The sequence below is a fragment of the Alligator mississippiensis genome, chromosome 3, assembly GCF_030867095.1.
Source record: "Alligator mississippiensis isolate rAllMis1 chromosome 3, rAllMis1, whole genome shotgun sequence".
Classification (NCBI taxonomy): Eukaryota; Metazoa; Chordata; order Crocodylia; family Alligatoridae; genus Alligator; species Alligator mississippiensis.
The window spans coordinates 205,815,549-205,832,704 of NC_081826.1; the positions used below are offsets into that span (position 1 = coordinate 205,815,549).

At 43.0% G+C, this 17,156-nt stretch overlaps 1 protein-coding gene across 3 annotated transcripts in view; it reads right to left on the minus strand.

Moving 5' to 3' along the window:
• FANCC (FA complementation group C) overlaps positions 1 to 17,156 on the minus strand; it is a 143,601-nt gene that overhangs the window by 3,588 nt on the left and 122,857 nt on the right. Inside the window, exons 14-15 of one of the 3 annotated variants that reach the window (XM_006266606.4) lie at positions 15,578 to 15,778; positions 12,222 to 12,400 (exon numbers count right to left, since the gene is read on the minus strand). In XM_006266606.4, coding sequence (XP_006266668.1) covers positions 12,257 to 12,400; positions 15,578 to 15,778 — 345 coding nt within the window. In that variant the 3' untranslated portion in view covers positions 12,222 to 12,256. Of the gene's footprint in view, positions 1 to 12,221; positions 12,401 to 12,781; positions 15,409 to 15,577; positions 15,779 to 17,156 lie in introns of those variants that run through there. The other 2 variants (XM_059724841.1, XM_059724842.1) reach the window with 2 other exon arrangements.

Genomic DNA, 17,156 nt, shown 5'->3' on the forward strand with positions numbered 1-17,156 from the left:
CTGAGCAATGCAAAAGGATCAAACTATTAGAATTTTTTTTTTTAAACCACATAAATTCAGGAGAAATATACTTACCCTTAACAGTATTTACTGAGAAATGGCAGATGAGATTAAGATAATTTCCTCTCACCCCGATGGGCTAATTCTAAACCAATTCCTTTTCTCCGTCATCCACCCCCAGATTTTGACTCGACTTACCAACCAAACCCATCTTAAAAGCACAATGGGACTTTAATGCTGAGAGAGGGATCAAGGTAGGCCCTCCCCAGTCCCTAGAAGGCAGAGAAGAATCTCTCTTACCAAAACTCAAAAGGTGAGAAAAGGAGGAAGGAGCACCTAAGAACCAACAAGTAGTGCCTGTTGGCTCTTTCTGTTTTGTACACAGCTAGACATCCTTTTGCTCCAGAAGGCCACAGATGTGCTGCTTTTCTGGATGCTTCTACCATAAGGCCAAAAGCCATCCTTTCCATTTTCTTTTTGACCAAGAAACTTGAACAGAAATATAGAAGAAATAAAATATATATATATATCCCACGATGCTTGCTGCATCCCACAGAGATTCTGAAACAGAGGGTGCAGGCCTGAGGGTCTGAAACAGCAGCTCAACTGGCCTTGTGGCAGGCTGTGCTAGGGATATCTGAACAGTGGGTGGTATCGCATGCCATATGTGCTGCAATACTAGCGTGCAGTGGTGCAAGTTAATCCTTTTGTGCTGAGAGATGGGTTTTTCTGGTGCATAATATTGCTGGCTACAAATCCATCTGTTTCTAGTGCCAAAATAGCAAGGAAATTCCATACCTTCATGGGTTATTTTTACAAATGATTTAAAGGAGAGGAACTGATGTCTTTTGGCATGCATGAAATATCTAAATATGAGGAATGTTTTCTGCAGTTTTGGATTATTTAGCATGTTATAAAGATGTCTTAACATGTAAACATTTCCACAAGGTATCATCCTTCACTGGGAATTGCCTTTGAACAAAATAGTGTATTGGTTTAAACTACGATTAAAGCAAATAGGCTAGGTCTGTCATTCTAGTCCCTTCCCAGTCAGCTAAGTGCCCAGATTTGATTGTCTGTCTTGGAATTTTTGGCATATAGGCACAGTACAAATTCTGTTTCTGGCCACGTACCCCTGTATGCATAGACTAGGCAGGCACAGTAGGCTACCCATTGGCTGGGTACACATCCTGGTTGGTGCCCCTTATGCACATGTAGTAGCCTTAGTTGCCTAAAAGTGGTGACCAAAACTCACAACTAGCAGGACTTGAACCAAGGGAAAAAGCACTCACCTGGGAAGCTGGAGGAGCTGTATCTAGGCCACTCCATTCCCAGAAGGTGTTTGAATCTGGGTCTCTAGCTTCCTAGTACAGCACTGTAACTAATACCCCACAAAAGGGCCTTTAGCCAGTTTCTTCTCTGGCAGTCTTGGGAAGCTAGCCCTCTAGGAAGCCAGTAGAGGGAGAAGGTGAGGGAGGGGTGGGGCCAGAAGAAAGCAAGCCAAAGGCTGTGCACCTCAATAAAGTAGGTTACTGGCCCAAGAAAAAAGAGCCCTGGATTTCAGCCTAAGCTCTTACTACCAGTGAAGCAAAAACTTTCTCTCCCTCCCATTTTTTCCAGCAAGTGTGGTAGTGGCTTAGCTTCAAAAGGTGCACCAAAGAGCCTGAAATGCCAGACCTCTGACATGATAACTAGAGTGCTGTACTGAGATATCAGAGAGACCCGAGTTCAAACCTCCCATGGCAAGGTAGACCTAGAAGATGGCTTCTCCAGTGACTGCCCTAGCCACTCAGCAATTGTGGGGATCGGGGGCAAGTCTTGCTTATTTTGTTGCCCATTGTCATGCCTAGGCTACATGCATATGCAGCCCGGAACAGAATTCCTGCATGTGCATAAGTGCCACAAATGCCATTTATGCTACCAAATCTGAATACTTAGACAACCAGGAACGGAAGAGACTGCCACCCACAGCTCACATCAGTGTGTCTACAACGTGCAAGGAAGGAAATAAGAATGTTTTTAAAACTTACGCTTTTGTTAACCTCTACTGTATTTTCCAAAAATTTTAACCAAGCAGAAAGCAGAATTTAATTTTCACCAAACTAGCAGGTTTATATTAGTTGAGTGTTCCCAGGAGAGGTCTCAGTCATGCCACCAGAACAAAAGCAAACTAAATCCTTTTTTCTTTTTTTTTTTAAGTCGCTTAGCTGCTACATTTTTGAGTCCATGATTTGCATTCACTTTTACTCCTTCTCCTGGGCACTGCTGTTGCTTTCAGCCCTGTAGCTCATTCTGCAGGTATACTTGCTTTCCTGCTGTTTCTGTTTCTACATGCGTATCAACACTTTCCTCCGAAGTCTGGTGGTAACAGCCTCTGCACCAAGACAACCTGCTCTAAGGCATTATTTGTGCCCTGTGACACTTTCTCAAGCTTAGTTATATCACAGTGCCAGCTCTCTTTGTCCTTCTGTCATTCCTGTACTTCTATTATTTATTTGTTTTCCTACAGTGTCTGAGAGCCCCCAGGCAGGAGCCAGGGGCCCTTTGTGCTATCTGCTGTACCAGTACAAAATGGAATCAAGTCACAGTGCATCAGCAGTCATTATAGTCCATTCTGCATCTTTTGTTGCTTTTAGCCCATTTAAACTGCAGCTTTAACCAATTTAATCATTTCATTCCTGTTTTCTTAAACTGCATTAAAAAAGGGTATTCCCCTTTGCCCCCCTGTGCCTTGTTTGGTTATTGCTTGGTGTCATCTTTGACCCTGAAGTTGTCCATTGCCTTAGGACAGCTACTTAACTGCATCATTGCCATATTCTCATGTGAGAGTCTGTCAGTTCTACTTAGGCTGAAACCCTCCTTAATACCTTTTCCTCCTTTCTTTCACTATGACAATGCTCTTTTTGTATACTCTCTCCAGTTTTCCAATTCAAAAGCAGGTGTGAGAGTGCAGTTACATCACCCGATAACACATTCCTCATGTGTTTAACAATCCACATCAAAGCTGTCCCTGTTATTTAAAAACCCTCTACCCTTTGCACAGTCTTGTCGAAGTGAGGCACGAGCCTCTTAGGGCGGAGGCAGATGTATCACTGAAAGTGTTTTGAAGTGGAATAGAGTGTGAAACATTTAAATAATGGAGAAGCAAAGATTTCTGTGGTTGACATCTTGTACTGGTCCAACTGCATGGTTAGGATGGACTAAGACCAGCTTTCCAGTGCAGGGCTTTCTCTGTTGGGTCATTTTGGAATGGAGCGCTTCATCCATAGACAAATGTACAGCCCCTGCTACCCAAAGCACTTCCAAATTGCTATGCTGGCCATGCAGCAGTGCTCTCCTGCCACAGGCCACTAAATGGGGCTGGTTGGTCCCTGAGCTCTACTCACCCCTGTCCCCCCCACCCCAGTGGGGTGGAGACAAAGCGGAGAGGACAGTCAAATACAGCTGCCTGCATTCTGGTTGCTGTGGGCACAACAGTGCACAAAGCTCTGGGTGCCACAACTCCCAGTGCTTTGGGAGCTCAGTACTACCCATGGTGTGGGGAGCCCAAGGGTGGCAGAGGGAGGAGCACTGCATTGTGGGATGCCTCAAGGACCAACCTAACATACACAAGTGTCTAAAAATGAAAAACTACAAAATAGCACCTTTGTCTTCCAGGTAGAGTTTTGTTGCCCTTTGGAGTGTTTTATCAGGCACCAGCACACTCACCTTTGGAAACATTTCAAATGTTTCATTTGTCCACAGGCCTAGGTCACAACTTTGCACATCATTTCAAATCTCTGCTAAAGACACATTACTCCCTTGCCCATAGCATACAATTTCTCCCTGTTTGTATTAATCACAGAAAAGTGAAGCATTCTGGCACAAACGCCATTGTGAACGATGGTCCCTTCTACCAGGAGTAGAAATTCTGAAGCATTTGTTCCAGAGGAGCCACAACTGCAACTTCTGTTGACCTTGTTGGCACCTTTTCCCAGAGTACACCAAACCAGCTAGTGCCAGCAGGAGCTTTACAAAGACCATGATTGTAATGCCTAAAAAAGCAGTTATTCTCCACTAGGCCTGTGCGAAGCTTTGGGTGCTGATTCGATTCAGAGGAAATTTGGCCTGATTCGGTGACCAAATCTCCGAATCCAAATCGAATCAGAAGACCAATAAAAAGGTCTGAATAGATTCAAAGCTCTCCAAATTGATTCAGAAAAGATTCAGAGAGCTTCAGAGATTCTGGCAGTCCCCACTCACTGCTGCAAGGAGCTGGACCCAGATTCCATGCCGGTAAGTAGGGGGTGGGGGGGCACCATAGGGGGATCCCTGCCAGGCCCCTTCCCCTGCTTGCTCCCCCAGTCCCCTGAGCACTCCCCTGATCCCCACCACTCTCCCAGCCTCCCCCCACATGGCTGCCCTTCCTGGCCCCAGCTCCCAGCTCTTTAAAAAATAAATAAATAAAAATCCCTGCACTCACTGGCTGCTGCAGTGGCGGTCAGGGCTTCTGGGGGCTCATGGTAGTGCAGGGCAATAGGGTGCAGGAGGGATCACCCTCCACCTGGTAGGAGCCAGTGAGTGCAGGCTTTTTTTTTTTTTTTTTTTTTTAAAGAGTTGGGATGCTGGGGCTGAGAGAGCAGGCAGGGGATGGGGAATCATGGAAGAGTCTCCCCATGCAGTGGGGTGCAGCGGGGATTGCCTCTACCACCTGGCAGCAACCAGCAAGTGCCAGGCTTTTTTTTTTTAGGAGCCAGGAGGCTGGGGCTGGGCAGGGCAGCCATTGATGAGGCTGAGAGAGCAGGCGGAGGATGGGGCCTGCTTGATTTGGAGATTTGGCTGATTTGGCAGCGGCTGAATCTTCAAATCGGATTCGGCTGAATCAATTCACGACAGTGATTCAAATCGCTAAATCGAATCACTCCCCCATATCAGCTGAATCCGAAGCAAATACTAGCCACTTCGCACAGGCTTATTCTCCACCCCACAACTGGGTTGTGTGCCACAGTCCTGTGCTTTGAACAATACAAGTGACATTTTTTCAAAACAATAAAATCCTAGACAGGACTGCAGTATCCTCCTAAGTCACTCCACCAGCTCAGTCATTCTTCTCCCTTCTCACTAAAGCACTGGTAGGCTTTTGGTAGTTTTGAAAAAGGTGAAGCCCAATTTCTCAAGCTGGAATCAAGGAAAGCACTTAGTTCTTAGTATCCCCTGGGGAAAAAAATTACAGTTTGCCTTTAGGAAAGACAATGCATTTATTGAAAATGACTGCCCAGTACAGTAGAGCTTCTCTGGAGAAGGGCTTTTCAGTCCTCTGCAATCCCGTGCCCATTTCTGAACTTCTGAATGACTGTCGGGGAGGCCAGAAATCTCTCAAGTAATGCCTGAGGTCAGGATCCAAACTGAGGGGGGTTTGATGGCTGTGTCCCACTTCCCAGGATTGTGCCCAAGCTGTAGAGTAGGCAAGGGTAGGTTTCTCCCCACCCCTCTTGTTGAAGCTGGACCACTGTGCATCCAACAGTGCACAAGATGAGAGGCCAGAAGGACAGCAAACAAGAGAGTGCCTGACTGTAGCCTACAGTTTATGGCACTCCCCTGGGAGGAGATTACCAGGATCTAGTTGCTGCTGCCATGGTTATTCATATTTTTTTAACCGATGACTGTCTCATGTAACACACACAAACAAGAGCTCAAGGAATTAGGAGTATACCTCTACTGCCTAATGGTTACAGCAGTTTAAAAAAAGATAAGCTATAGATCAATCAGAAGAAATGACCATGACAGAAATTACACAGGGAAGTTTGATGGCCCAGCAGTAACAGGTCAGATTAGATTATTTGAATAGTTTGTGCAGCCTTTACAAATCTGTAACAGTAAATTTCAGCCAGCACTGATGTCTCATAATGAGTACCTCTGAGGACAAAGGAGCCAGAGGCAAGGAAAGAAGAACATCTGTGCTTTTAAACTGTTCTTTTTTTCCGTCCTGTGCGACAGCAAGAGTCCATGGTCTTTGTGAAAAGAGCACCCATTTTGTCCAACATTCAGAAGAAGTGGTAATTTTTAACTATCCAAAAACTCACAATTTGTGCTTTAGATTTGCATATGTTCAACAAGAGTTTCTATCTTCAGACATTATTCATTGTTACATTTGACTACCCCTTGCAGCTCTTATTTGGTAGTGGCCTTCTTTACTTGCAGACATCTCATGCTGGTGTGGAAGTAATGAACAATAATAGGATTAAGAATGCTAAAACAAAGCACTGGTAATCTCTTCAGAGAGACAGGAAGGTCAGAGTCTCATCTTCCATTCCAAGTTTGTTCAAAATCAGACTGCTGTCAGATTTTTGTACAATTTGCACAGGTCAAGAGTTAGCCAGTCAAGACTGAGCCATCATGAAAAAAATAAACCTGTTCCTGATACTTTTTTACAAATCTTTGTGCAGAAGTGGACAAAAGGCAGGTGGAAATCTTGTTTTTCCTTGGTTCATTACAATCTCAAAGCCAGAACATAAGAGCCAAACAATGTACAGTAACTATGCTCAAGAAGCAGAAAGACGGTTAAGTATCCAGAGCCAGGGAGGGAGATCAATTCATCTCAATAGAGAATGTGCCTGAAAAGATTGCCAAAACCCATTCAAAAAGACATTTTGCTTCAGAATGTTAGAAAAAGAGGCTCTATATCTTTTAAAACGTTAAAATTATGGCATATTACCCAATCTGACCTTGGGGGTGAGGGTTGTGACAGGCATCTTTTGGTGAGCAAGGGGTATGAATGTTATAAGCAAGGACAGAAAATTATAGAATTTTTTCCACTACATTTTCTGTGAAGGTGAATTGTCTACTATGGAGTTATTTGCCAGTCAAGTATCTGTGCTGTGGTTAACAGAAATAGGCATCTCAGACAGTAATGATCTTACCAAGTTTTCTTGATCCTTTTATGATCTCTATTAAGTAAGGCAAAATCTGTGCTTGGTAAGACTGACTATAGTACTGAAACTTTACTACTGCCATCTGACAATATTCCAGGTTTTTGTTTCAGAGCTGAACAGTGATCCAGTGCCTATCCCTAGTTGGCTCTCAAACTCAGACCATTAAAAGGACCCAGTCACTCTGAGTACACTTAAGCCCTTCAGAAGGGACTCATGAGGTTTATTCTTTTCCTGTAGCCAGACAGATGGTTAAAGGAAGATGGCCAATTCAAGCAAGGGAAACTCCTTTCTGGCATTTGCTGTCAAACAGACCACCCCACAGCAAATTCCCAGAAAAAGATACTCCCTGCTAAGACAGCTATTGAAACTGCTACTAGGAGCATATCTTTCAAAAGTTCAGACAAACAGTTGGAGGAAAACATACATCACAGGGTGCAAATGCTAGCCAGATAGGTAGGCGGATTTAAACAGGCCCACATGTGAATGTTGCTATGAATCATGAACAAGATGGGGCCTCCAGCACCAGCCAATATAGCTACAGTTGCCATAATTTTTCCTGCCACCCAGAAAAATATGCTGATTTTGTAACCTAACTAGCAATTACAGACTGCCTAGAAGATATAAAAATGCAGATCCTAGAACACAGCCCGGTCTGTGAGTGAGGGAGCGTGAATACTGTCCCTGTACCTTATCTCTGCAAAATCACCCTAGCATTGCCATTCTCAGCCTCTTACAGGCCTGGGAGAAAGCTAACGTCCACGCTCAGCTTCTCAGTTTGCTGCATCTTATTTGGATGAGAGGAATAAATAAATCCTTAGTAGCTAATGTAGCATAATCAGCTGATCTCATGGCATGCTTCTGCTGCTCTTGCAGCAAGCTAGTGTGCCATGGTACACCCTTTGGGAATGACAACATCAGATCAATTACAAACTGGCTTGCTAATGTATCAAGATGTAGCTATTAACTGTCAAACTGAGAAGATCCCACAGGGATCAGCTGTTGGTTCACTGGAGGCATCTATGAACCTAGATGAAATACAGTGATCTCTGCTGGTAAAGTTTATGGGTGACACAGTTCAGTGAAACAGTAAATAATAGCAACTAGTTCCTGTTACAGACTGATCTGATTTTCCTGGTTATCTTCTCACAATCCAGCAAAGTTTGTTTGAATGCACTTGAACACTGACAAATGTGCTTGGCAACACAGAATGGGGGGTGTTATTACAAGATAGGAGGCAGTCTTAGGAAACAGCAGCTCAGAAAGCATAAGCTATCCTAACTAACCACATAAACACAACCTCAGCACAGCGGTAGCAGAAGGACTAATACAATGCAAGCAGTAAAGCAATGATCTTGCCTCATAAGCAGCATTGATACAATGGCTCCTAGGCTAATGTGTCCAGTTTTCATGCCTGTCTGCATCCCCCCCACACCTGCTGCATGCCCCAGTGCACTTTGTTAGAGCCCTGTGCCCAGAATGACACACCATGCCATGTGTCCCCACCATGCTGTGCCACACAGAGTCCCCCCCAGTGTGTATGGCCACAGTCTCCCTTCACCCTGCTACCAAACCCCAAACCTGGGGCAGAGGGAGGGGAGCATGGGAGGAGTGCTACCTGGACCGGGAGCCCATAGGCTGCCAGCTGGTCAGCTCTGCAATAGAGTAACTGTAATCCCCCAATAGATTTTTAGGAAGTGGGGAAGACAGGGATCTGGCCACAACCCCTTTCTTCCAAACATGCAGAGATGACAGGCTGTTCTGGCAGCTTCTACAACATGACACTATATGAGGAAACCTCTAACAGACCAGTGCAACAGGACTGTATCACACCACAAAGTAAGTACTTATGCCAAAACGTAAATCATAGTTAAGTAGCGTGAGCATGCAGTAAAAAAACAGCAAAGATTTATAACAACCATGCTGACGAGAGCACAAGGAATGCAAGCGCAGAGGTCTCCTTTTGAAGTTATAGATGGCACTGATGGCCTCTTCCTTCCTTAAAGCATCCTAACAAATAATAAGTTGCAGCCCTTCCTACGAAGTCAAACATGAAAAATGGGAATGTAATTTCTTACTACTAATATATTTTCTTTCCCAGAGCCTTTCCTTCATATTGCCTACCTGAGCAGACCCAGCAGCATCATTTCTGTTTAAAGAGAAGAGTTTTAAACTTTGATAGATGGCAGGGCAGAGTGACTACTGAGAAAGGAGGCTTTTCATCTGGCTACAGTGCACGTCTAGCAACTTTAAATTCAGATGAATATAGTAAATTCAGTGTTGACAAATATCATTCACTAGAACGAAGTGCTGGCTTTTTTGTAGCTTTATTTTATAAAAGCTGAATATATTATATTTTAAATCCAGGTTGAACATGTGTAAATACAATATAAGGCATAAGGGGAAAAGATTTTTCTTCCTCGGAAAGCAAATTAATTTTAGATTCCTGGTCATACAAGAGAGGACATTCCATAGATTTGTTCCCAGTAGACAAATTCCTTAGATTTTTTTTCCGGTAACCAGACAGTCTCCTAAGTTTAAGATTCTCCCATGCCTTTCAGAAGCAATGTCCAGGAACAGAAAAGTAGTCTGCCCGGCTTTGCTGATTACAGATAGTCAATAGATTGCTCTTAACTTTTTTTATTTAAAATATTCTCTTGCCTCAAATAAACTTTCTTTGTAGGAAATATTTACTCTTGCAGTATTTACACTGAATACTACAAAACACTTTATATGCATGGAGAGGAAAGATATGTAACTTCTGTTACTTGGTCTTACTTTATGACCAGGGATCCTGGTTTTCTCTGTTTAAAAATCACAAGTTCTCTGATTAAAATCCCCCAAAATCCATGTATTTCCATAATGAAATGCCATTATATATGTAGGTATCAGTTGAACACAATATTTTATTGATTATTTACTGTTTTGAACAATTTGGAAGCCTACCAGTGTCGCAATCACTATAATAAAATAAATTCTAAATACCTATACATTTTGTCATTTGATTTGGGGTTTTTTATCATGAAAAACCGGAGCTCCCCCTGCCCCTTTCACTCACCAGGACACGGGTCCAGCTGCAGTTGTCACCGGCCCCCCACCCACACTGCTTTGTGGTGCTGAGCAGCCCTGATTATGCTAGTGCTCTGCCCATGCCATTGTCCCTCATTCCCTACCCACAGCCCCTCACCCCTGCTGGTGCCCCTCACTCCCCACCCACAGCCCCCTTCCTCCCTCGCCAGTCCTGCTGGAGGGGCCCCCAGCTGCCAGAGTAGCCCCCTGACCCCTGCAGTAGTGCCTGAACCCTGGCTGCTGCCCATGGGAGGCACCAGCTGCTGCAGCAGAGTGGAGCAGAGCATGGAGCCCAGCTTCCTGTCCCCCACGGGCAGCATGGAGGGGTCCCCACCCTGGGCCCAGTGCAGCAGGGCAGAGTAGGGCCAGGTGGGGAAGCTCGTGGCGCTGCTGGGAGCTCAGCCCAGTTGTGGCAAGGCACCCCTGCCCTCCTGGCAACAGCAGGGGGCACAGCTCCACACTGCCACCCCCACTGTTGCTAGGTGGGCAGGGAGTACTGCTCTGCCATGCTGGGTCCCACCTGCTGGGCCGCAGAGGCCCCAGGGGGAGGGCAGCAGAGTGCGGAGCCTGAGCCCACAGCAAGCAGCCCACCCCATGCACAAATCTGGGGGCATATGTCCCCCAGGAGTGCACACAGTGGCAGGGAACCAGCCCAGCCTCCCCCCTGATAAAATGCTTGTGGCTCCGTCCTGCTTCCTGCCAGGGCCCTGCAGCTGCACATTCCAGCCCGAAGCTCCACGTACAGTTCAAACTGGGCAGCAGCCCTAGCCCCAGGCGTAGCCTCAGCCCTGCCCAACTCCCTCCCTCCCTCCGTCTGGGGGCCTCAGTTCCCCCCTCCAGACTTATCTACAGGGGAGCTGCTCTCCAGGTTGCCTGGCAACCATGTGCATGTGTACCTACACACATGCATGTGGCACCCCCTGCTGGATCGCCCTTCTTGCGCTTCCCCCAGCCCCTTGAAATGAGAAAATCCGGGGTTTATTGCGTTTTTCCGTGGCGAACCGAAAACCTGGATCCCTGTTTATGACTTGCTAAGGTTGTTACTGTAAGAAATTACTGTATAGCATTCCAGCAAACTCCTATTCTTTCTACTGAAAAAGGACAAAAGGTAAGCATTTTTTCTCCTACTCCAAAAGAAACACAACTAATCCTGGATGCCTGCAGCTTGATATATTAGTGATATCAACAGTGTCTTATTGCACATAAAGTACAGAGCTTAAAATCAGGTAACTGATGACAAGGAAAGGCTAAATACAGCAGCACCCTTCGCCACAGTTATTCTCCGTTGTTATTTTTTCTACTTAAGTAGGTGAAAACAGTTTCCCAAAACTTTGGGGTCGTATTTTTAAGGTGGCCGGAGGATTGGCCTACAGCCCTTCTACCATGCTCCTGTCATTACAAGAGAACAGCCATTTAGGTACAGAATCAAGTCAGCCACTTCCATTTGCACAAAGATATAAGCACATGTAGGTGCAGCCACAGTTCTCTCTTTTGAAAATTTGTCCCTTTCAGACTGGAACAGCATCCTTAAGTCTATGCTACATTTGTTTTACTTTAAGTGATTATTGGAGTAGAAGAGTTCATCTTAAAAGGGAGAATCAGTTAAATGAACCAGGAAGCTAATAAAATCTGCACCAAATCCTCTCTGTGTAATTGTGACATTAAGACAGAACCTGGAGAGACTATTGTCTTGGAGATGCCATCAAGCAAATCTGAGATGAGTCTGATTTTGTGAAATTTGAGGTGCTGATGTGTCTTTCCAGTTCATGAGGCAGTATTTCATAGTGGCATTTTCAGAATGAGTGACTATCATTCACTTGCATGTGGTCAGATTTAGGCTCACAGAAGAATCAAGAATAAACTTAATTACAAATAGCAGGAAATAGTCAACAAATAATTCTCATATATTTTTTCTGGACTTTATCCTCTTGGAACATTCAAATAGTTTTCATTAACAGTATTAAATTATATAATTGATTTACCTCTTATTTTTGTATTTCCTGGATTAAACAAAACCTAAACCCATAAACAGGTAATAACTGCTGCCAACAATGAGGAGATTACACGCCTGCAAAAAAGTTTTTACATATTACACAGATCCCTTGTAAAACAAAATAAGAACATTTTCAGTCTTTGTTAACATTTCTATTATATTCTATTGAAAATATTCTGGTATTTTTAGAGAATTATTTTCATATGCAAGGAGATCAAAATTTTAATGCTGAGGTTAGTTTTTTCTCTTACCCTCAATAATGGATCACTGGACAGTATCACAAATACTAAATCTTAAATGTGAGTCCTTGAAGAAGTTCATTCACCAACTTTATAGTCCTTTGGTTTTTTTCTCCAAAATGATTAAGCCTGTAAGCTGTACGGATAAGACTGGCAAAAATTTCATGGGTTGCATCCCTTGCCTCTGTAATCTGAGGGGGGGAAAGCAATGGGAAAGAGAGGAAATAATCTAAATTAGTTATGTTTCTCAAAGTGCAAGAATTTAACTACATAAAAAAGCTACTTTTTTCTTCCACTAACCCTCAGAAACATTTCATTCTCTGTGATCAGAGAAGAAACTAAATTCCATAACATATTCAAAGTTGAAAATAACCCCCTTTCTTAGAAGGAAAGAAGGGTGTATAGAAATCTCAGGGCTGGAACCCAAGATATAATAGAGCAGCTCTTGGCACACAGAGAAGTAATTTTATTCCACCTTTCTGCCTGGCTAATCCTCAGAGCTACTCAATCAGCCAAATGCACTGGAGCACATCTCATTCTGGTCCCTACCCCCTCCCCCAATCCTCCCCCCTCTCACATGCCCCTTCTTCCACTGCTTCAAAATTCCCCTTTGCTAAGAGGTGGGGAATACAGAAAGGACTAGCATAGCTACACATATACCAGGTCAAGACTGCCTTCCTACAGTAACCCTCCGGCAGCTTTAAAGTTTCCCTGTGTTACAAGTGTAAGATGACAAAGGGTCTGGACTTCTGCCTTTTCTTAAAGATTCTGGAGTCAAAACTATCTTTTAACATGTTTAAGTGACCTATGAAGGAAAGGCAGCAGCATAAGACTGGGAAAATAAATAGAACCAAATGGAATATGATGCATACTTCCAAACATCTTTTACATACCACTCCCCCAAGCTAATGAATAATCAGCCATTTCCTAGCATGCATCCAAGACATCTACCATATCCTAGCGGTTCTTAAAGGAAGTAAAATTTTATTTGTTTATTTTGCCTAATACCAGGCAGGAAGAGTAATCAGCAACAAGAAGGTTCCATTTGTTGCAAAATGAATTTCCCCAAGTGTGTCACAGGCCCTTTTACATACACATGGACTACAAAGTGGGAGGGAGATTTTCCAGTCAAAGTGCTAAAGCAAAACTGTAATGTTGGGAAATCTTAACTTGAACTTGCATGTACCGTAACGCTAAACTTTTTTTTCTTCATTTTTTGTAGATGATGTTCGAACTAGACAGGGGCATAATAACTACTTCATATTTATGTAGCACTATTTTTATTAAAAAGACTTTAACACTTTCCTGTATACAATATATAACAGGATCAGTTCATTCAGCAAGGAAAAACAGCCATTCAGGGTTGAAATGGGACACCTATCTTACAGCCACTAGCAACCAATTGTATGTTTTCTTAGTAGAGAAAGACAATACAATAAGAGATCAGAGATCAGGAACCAAGTCCAGACTAGCATGGAAGCAGGGTGCTGGTAAGGCATATTCTGTCCTCAAAATAAAGAACTTCATATTGCCATCCAAATAGCTTTTTGGCCTTTTGTTGGCCTCCATAGGGAACTGTGAGCAGTCCTCTTCTTCCAAAAGGAACATTACTGAAGAACTGCATTTATTTGAGATAGAAAATTAAGGGGAAATCCACATAGATAAGACTTGGCGAAAAGGCCTTTATTAATAACGTGAAGAACTTATTCAATCAGATCACTTTTTTTGTCCATCCTGAAAATGTGAAACTTCCTTCAGTGTATCCAAGAACTTTGGCCAAACCAGTTTTAAATGGTTCAAATACAAGTATCGTTATTTGGCTCCCAGTATAGGCCTGAGGGGATTCTTTGTTGGTATCTCCCCAGCATTCCTGCTTGAAAGTCTGGCTGTCAGATGACTGAAAAAATGCTTTTTCCATTGAAAAGTTCAATCTGTGGTACATTTTGGGAGATGTAGTTAAGTCAGAGGCTCCAGCCCATACAGAAGAATGGAAGCTTGAGCTACAACCCCAGTGAGGCATTGTTTGGAACAATTTTGGAACGTTTCATTTTTCACCCCAAAATAGGTGGACTTAAAAAAGTCCCCTATCTGCTTCTCCTGCAGCATGGTCTGAAAGGAAGGGTGCACACCTGTGCACTGCCTCTGGATGTGCCCCAGAACAGACATACTGCAACTATAGCCACCCTCCCAGGCAAACACATGCCTTTGCACACTGCTCCTGCAACATGTACTGCTTTCTCCAACTTCCAGCTATATTTCTTGTTTTTTCTTTTTGCTGTTGTCTCTCCTCTAAAAGTATTTGCTGATTTGATGGTGTCAAAGATTACACGTATGCAGAGCACTCTACCACTACTACCTTACACCCTTCTATGCCTCACATTTCTTTATATATGGTGCTCTGCAAACCACTCTATTACCTCTTGTTTAAACAAATCATGGAGCCATTGAAATTAAGGTTGAAAGTAACCTCAAGAGATTTTTTTAGTCCAAACCCCCACACTGAGGAGGATTTATTTTTACCATGGCTGGGAAACCTGTTTCTTTTCTCATGCTGCCTTCAACTACCTTGTTTCTTTTACTCTCCTGTGTTTACCAGAAGCCATCATTAGGCCTTTTTCTAAGTTCTCACTCAATGGTAGGGGGCACCCTCTTTAGTTCTTAACCTACTTGATCTTTAGGATGTAGTCAGCCCTGAAGTTGGAATCATTTTGTGTTCTGTAGCACCCTGTCCTCTTTGGCGTTTTGAGAGATTCCTGAAGCCTCCCTGAAAATACAAAGCTACTATAGCAGAACTATATTCTGTCACTTCTTTCCCCTGAATATTTCCAACAGGCATCCTCTTGTTTCCATCCTCAATCCCTCATTCAGGTTTTCGTTATACCTTGTCATCATACACATGTATTATATACATCTTCCTTTCTGGCCTTCCTAAATCCCCAAATGCATATGCACAGTCAGTGCCAGCTCTACTTAACTCCATCTGTTCTTCATGATGGAAAATGGGAAGGAGATAGTTTCACTACCACTGCAGCTACCAGCTAGAAAGGAACTGACAGATGGGTGAAAAGACTCTTGATGTAGAGAACGAAAGGTCTGAAGGAACTGTGTGCAATCCTTTACTGCTAAGTATTACTCAAAAAAATTCTGTGGCTCTAAAGGTAGGGCAGCATCTTCTCCAGTGGCACCTTGGGAAAACTGTCTGTAAAAGGAAAATATTTTGGCTGTAGTTATAATTTAGGCTAGCACTGATGTACACATTTTTTCAACTCTTTGTTATCATTATTGTAGTAAAAAGCAGAAATTTCAATATGCAAATAATAATTTTTAAAAAACCTGCCTTCAAGCAGAAAAAAACAACACACACTTACATGTGAAACAAATTCTCGGGCAATCTTGTGTCCACCAGAAGAAAAGAGCAAAAAGCTAATTAAGAGATGCCTGATAAGGTGTTTGGTGCAAGGTTGTGTTGTATCAGTCATCCTGCTAGCTGCAGCTTCCAGATCTGTGATGGAGAGGGTTGTATGGCTGAAAAGCATCTTTAGGTGGTCACACACAGCTCTAGTTTCTACCTTTTGGGAACAATTCCATAAAATAAAGAATTAGAGAAAAGTCATCTTTGTGGTCATTTCCTTGGACTTGACTCACTAACAGAAGGCAGAATCCATCAAAACATGTACAGAGCTTGTATTTCAGAAAAAAAGCAGAACAGGAGGGGCAGTTCACATTCAGTTTACACTAGTTCACATAAATATAAATGGACAGACTGGAACTTTCTTACTTTCTTCAGTCTTGCAAATTATGCAGCCAGGGCATCAAGCCAAGATTTGACCTTTTTGGTAATGAAAGGAAATGGAGAAAGTCCCTCAGCAGAATGCAGTCAAATTTTTACATTGTGGGAAAAAGAACAGAAGGCTCCTTGAGGGCTCACTTCAATATTGCAGCTACAAATCAATTAAACCTCCATGCAATCTGACCTCAACTGATAAAATGTTCTGATAAGAAAGCCAGTTGTTTGCTTCTTCCTGTATTGTTTGCAACAAGTGCTTTTACTTTGTGGAGTAGCTTATAACAGGCTTATTTTACAATCAGAACATAAAACAGAAGATTTTGCTTCTAAACAATATAAATTGTTAGAGGATCATAACCGGCTACTAATTATAAAAATAATTTTGTAACAATAATTCTATTCACCACATTAAAACAAACCGGTAGGATTAAAAAACCCAGGAAATGCAAATACAAAGGCAAATTATACACCCTAGCCAGTGGGAAGGGACACAATGCCTATCAGGATTCTTAAGTATGTTTTATATTTAGTTATTTGTGCCTCCTAAACAGGGATCTTGACTATGTGGTGGGAACACACAGTCTTACAGAAAGAATAATCTGCAAAAAACAGCATTTCACCCTGGTCTCTCTCAAGTACACAGCTTCTAGTAAAGCGTGTGCATAGTCCCAAATAACAGCTTTACATAAAACAGCTTCAAAGATGCTTTGTAGAGCAGCAGCAGTGATTGTTTCTGTCATGACAGAATTAACCCTACTAAGGCTTGACACATCTAACTCAGCAAACTGATGATACCAAAGTTATATGTTCCAAGAGCTGCATGGGCAGTGACCTGGGGAAAACAGGTCATTCTCTCATCCTCTCAGCAAAGGATACAAATAAACTTTGAAGATAACTGGCAAGGGCCCTCCTAACATCCAGGGCATGTAATCCAGATTTAATACAATTAGAATGGGGTTTTGGGGTAAAACAGTAAGTGGGTGACTTTATTTAAATTCAACTGATAGGCAACTATGGGAACAGACATGCTGTCCAGGAAAAATACTTGCAAGGGATGGGTTAAATCCCTAATTCTCTCATCCTTCTCATTGCTGGAGTGGTTACCAGAAAGGAGGCTTTCATGGATAAGTGCAGGAGAACATGAAGCCATACATTTGAAA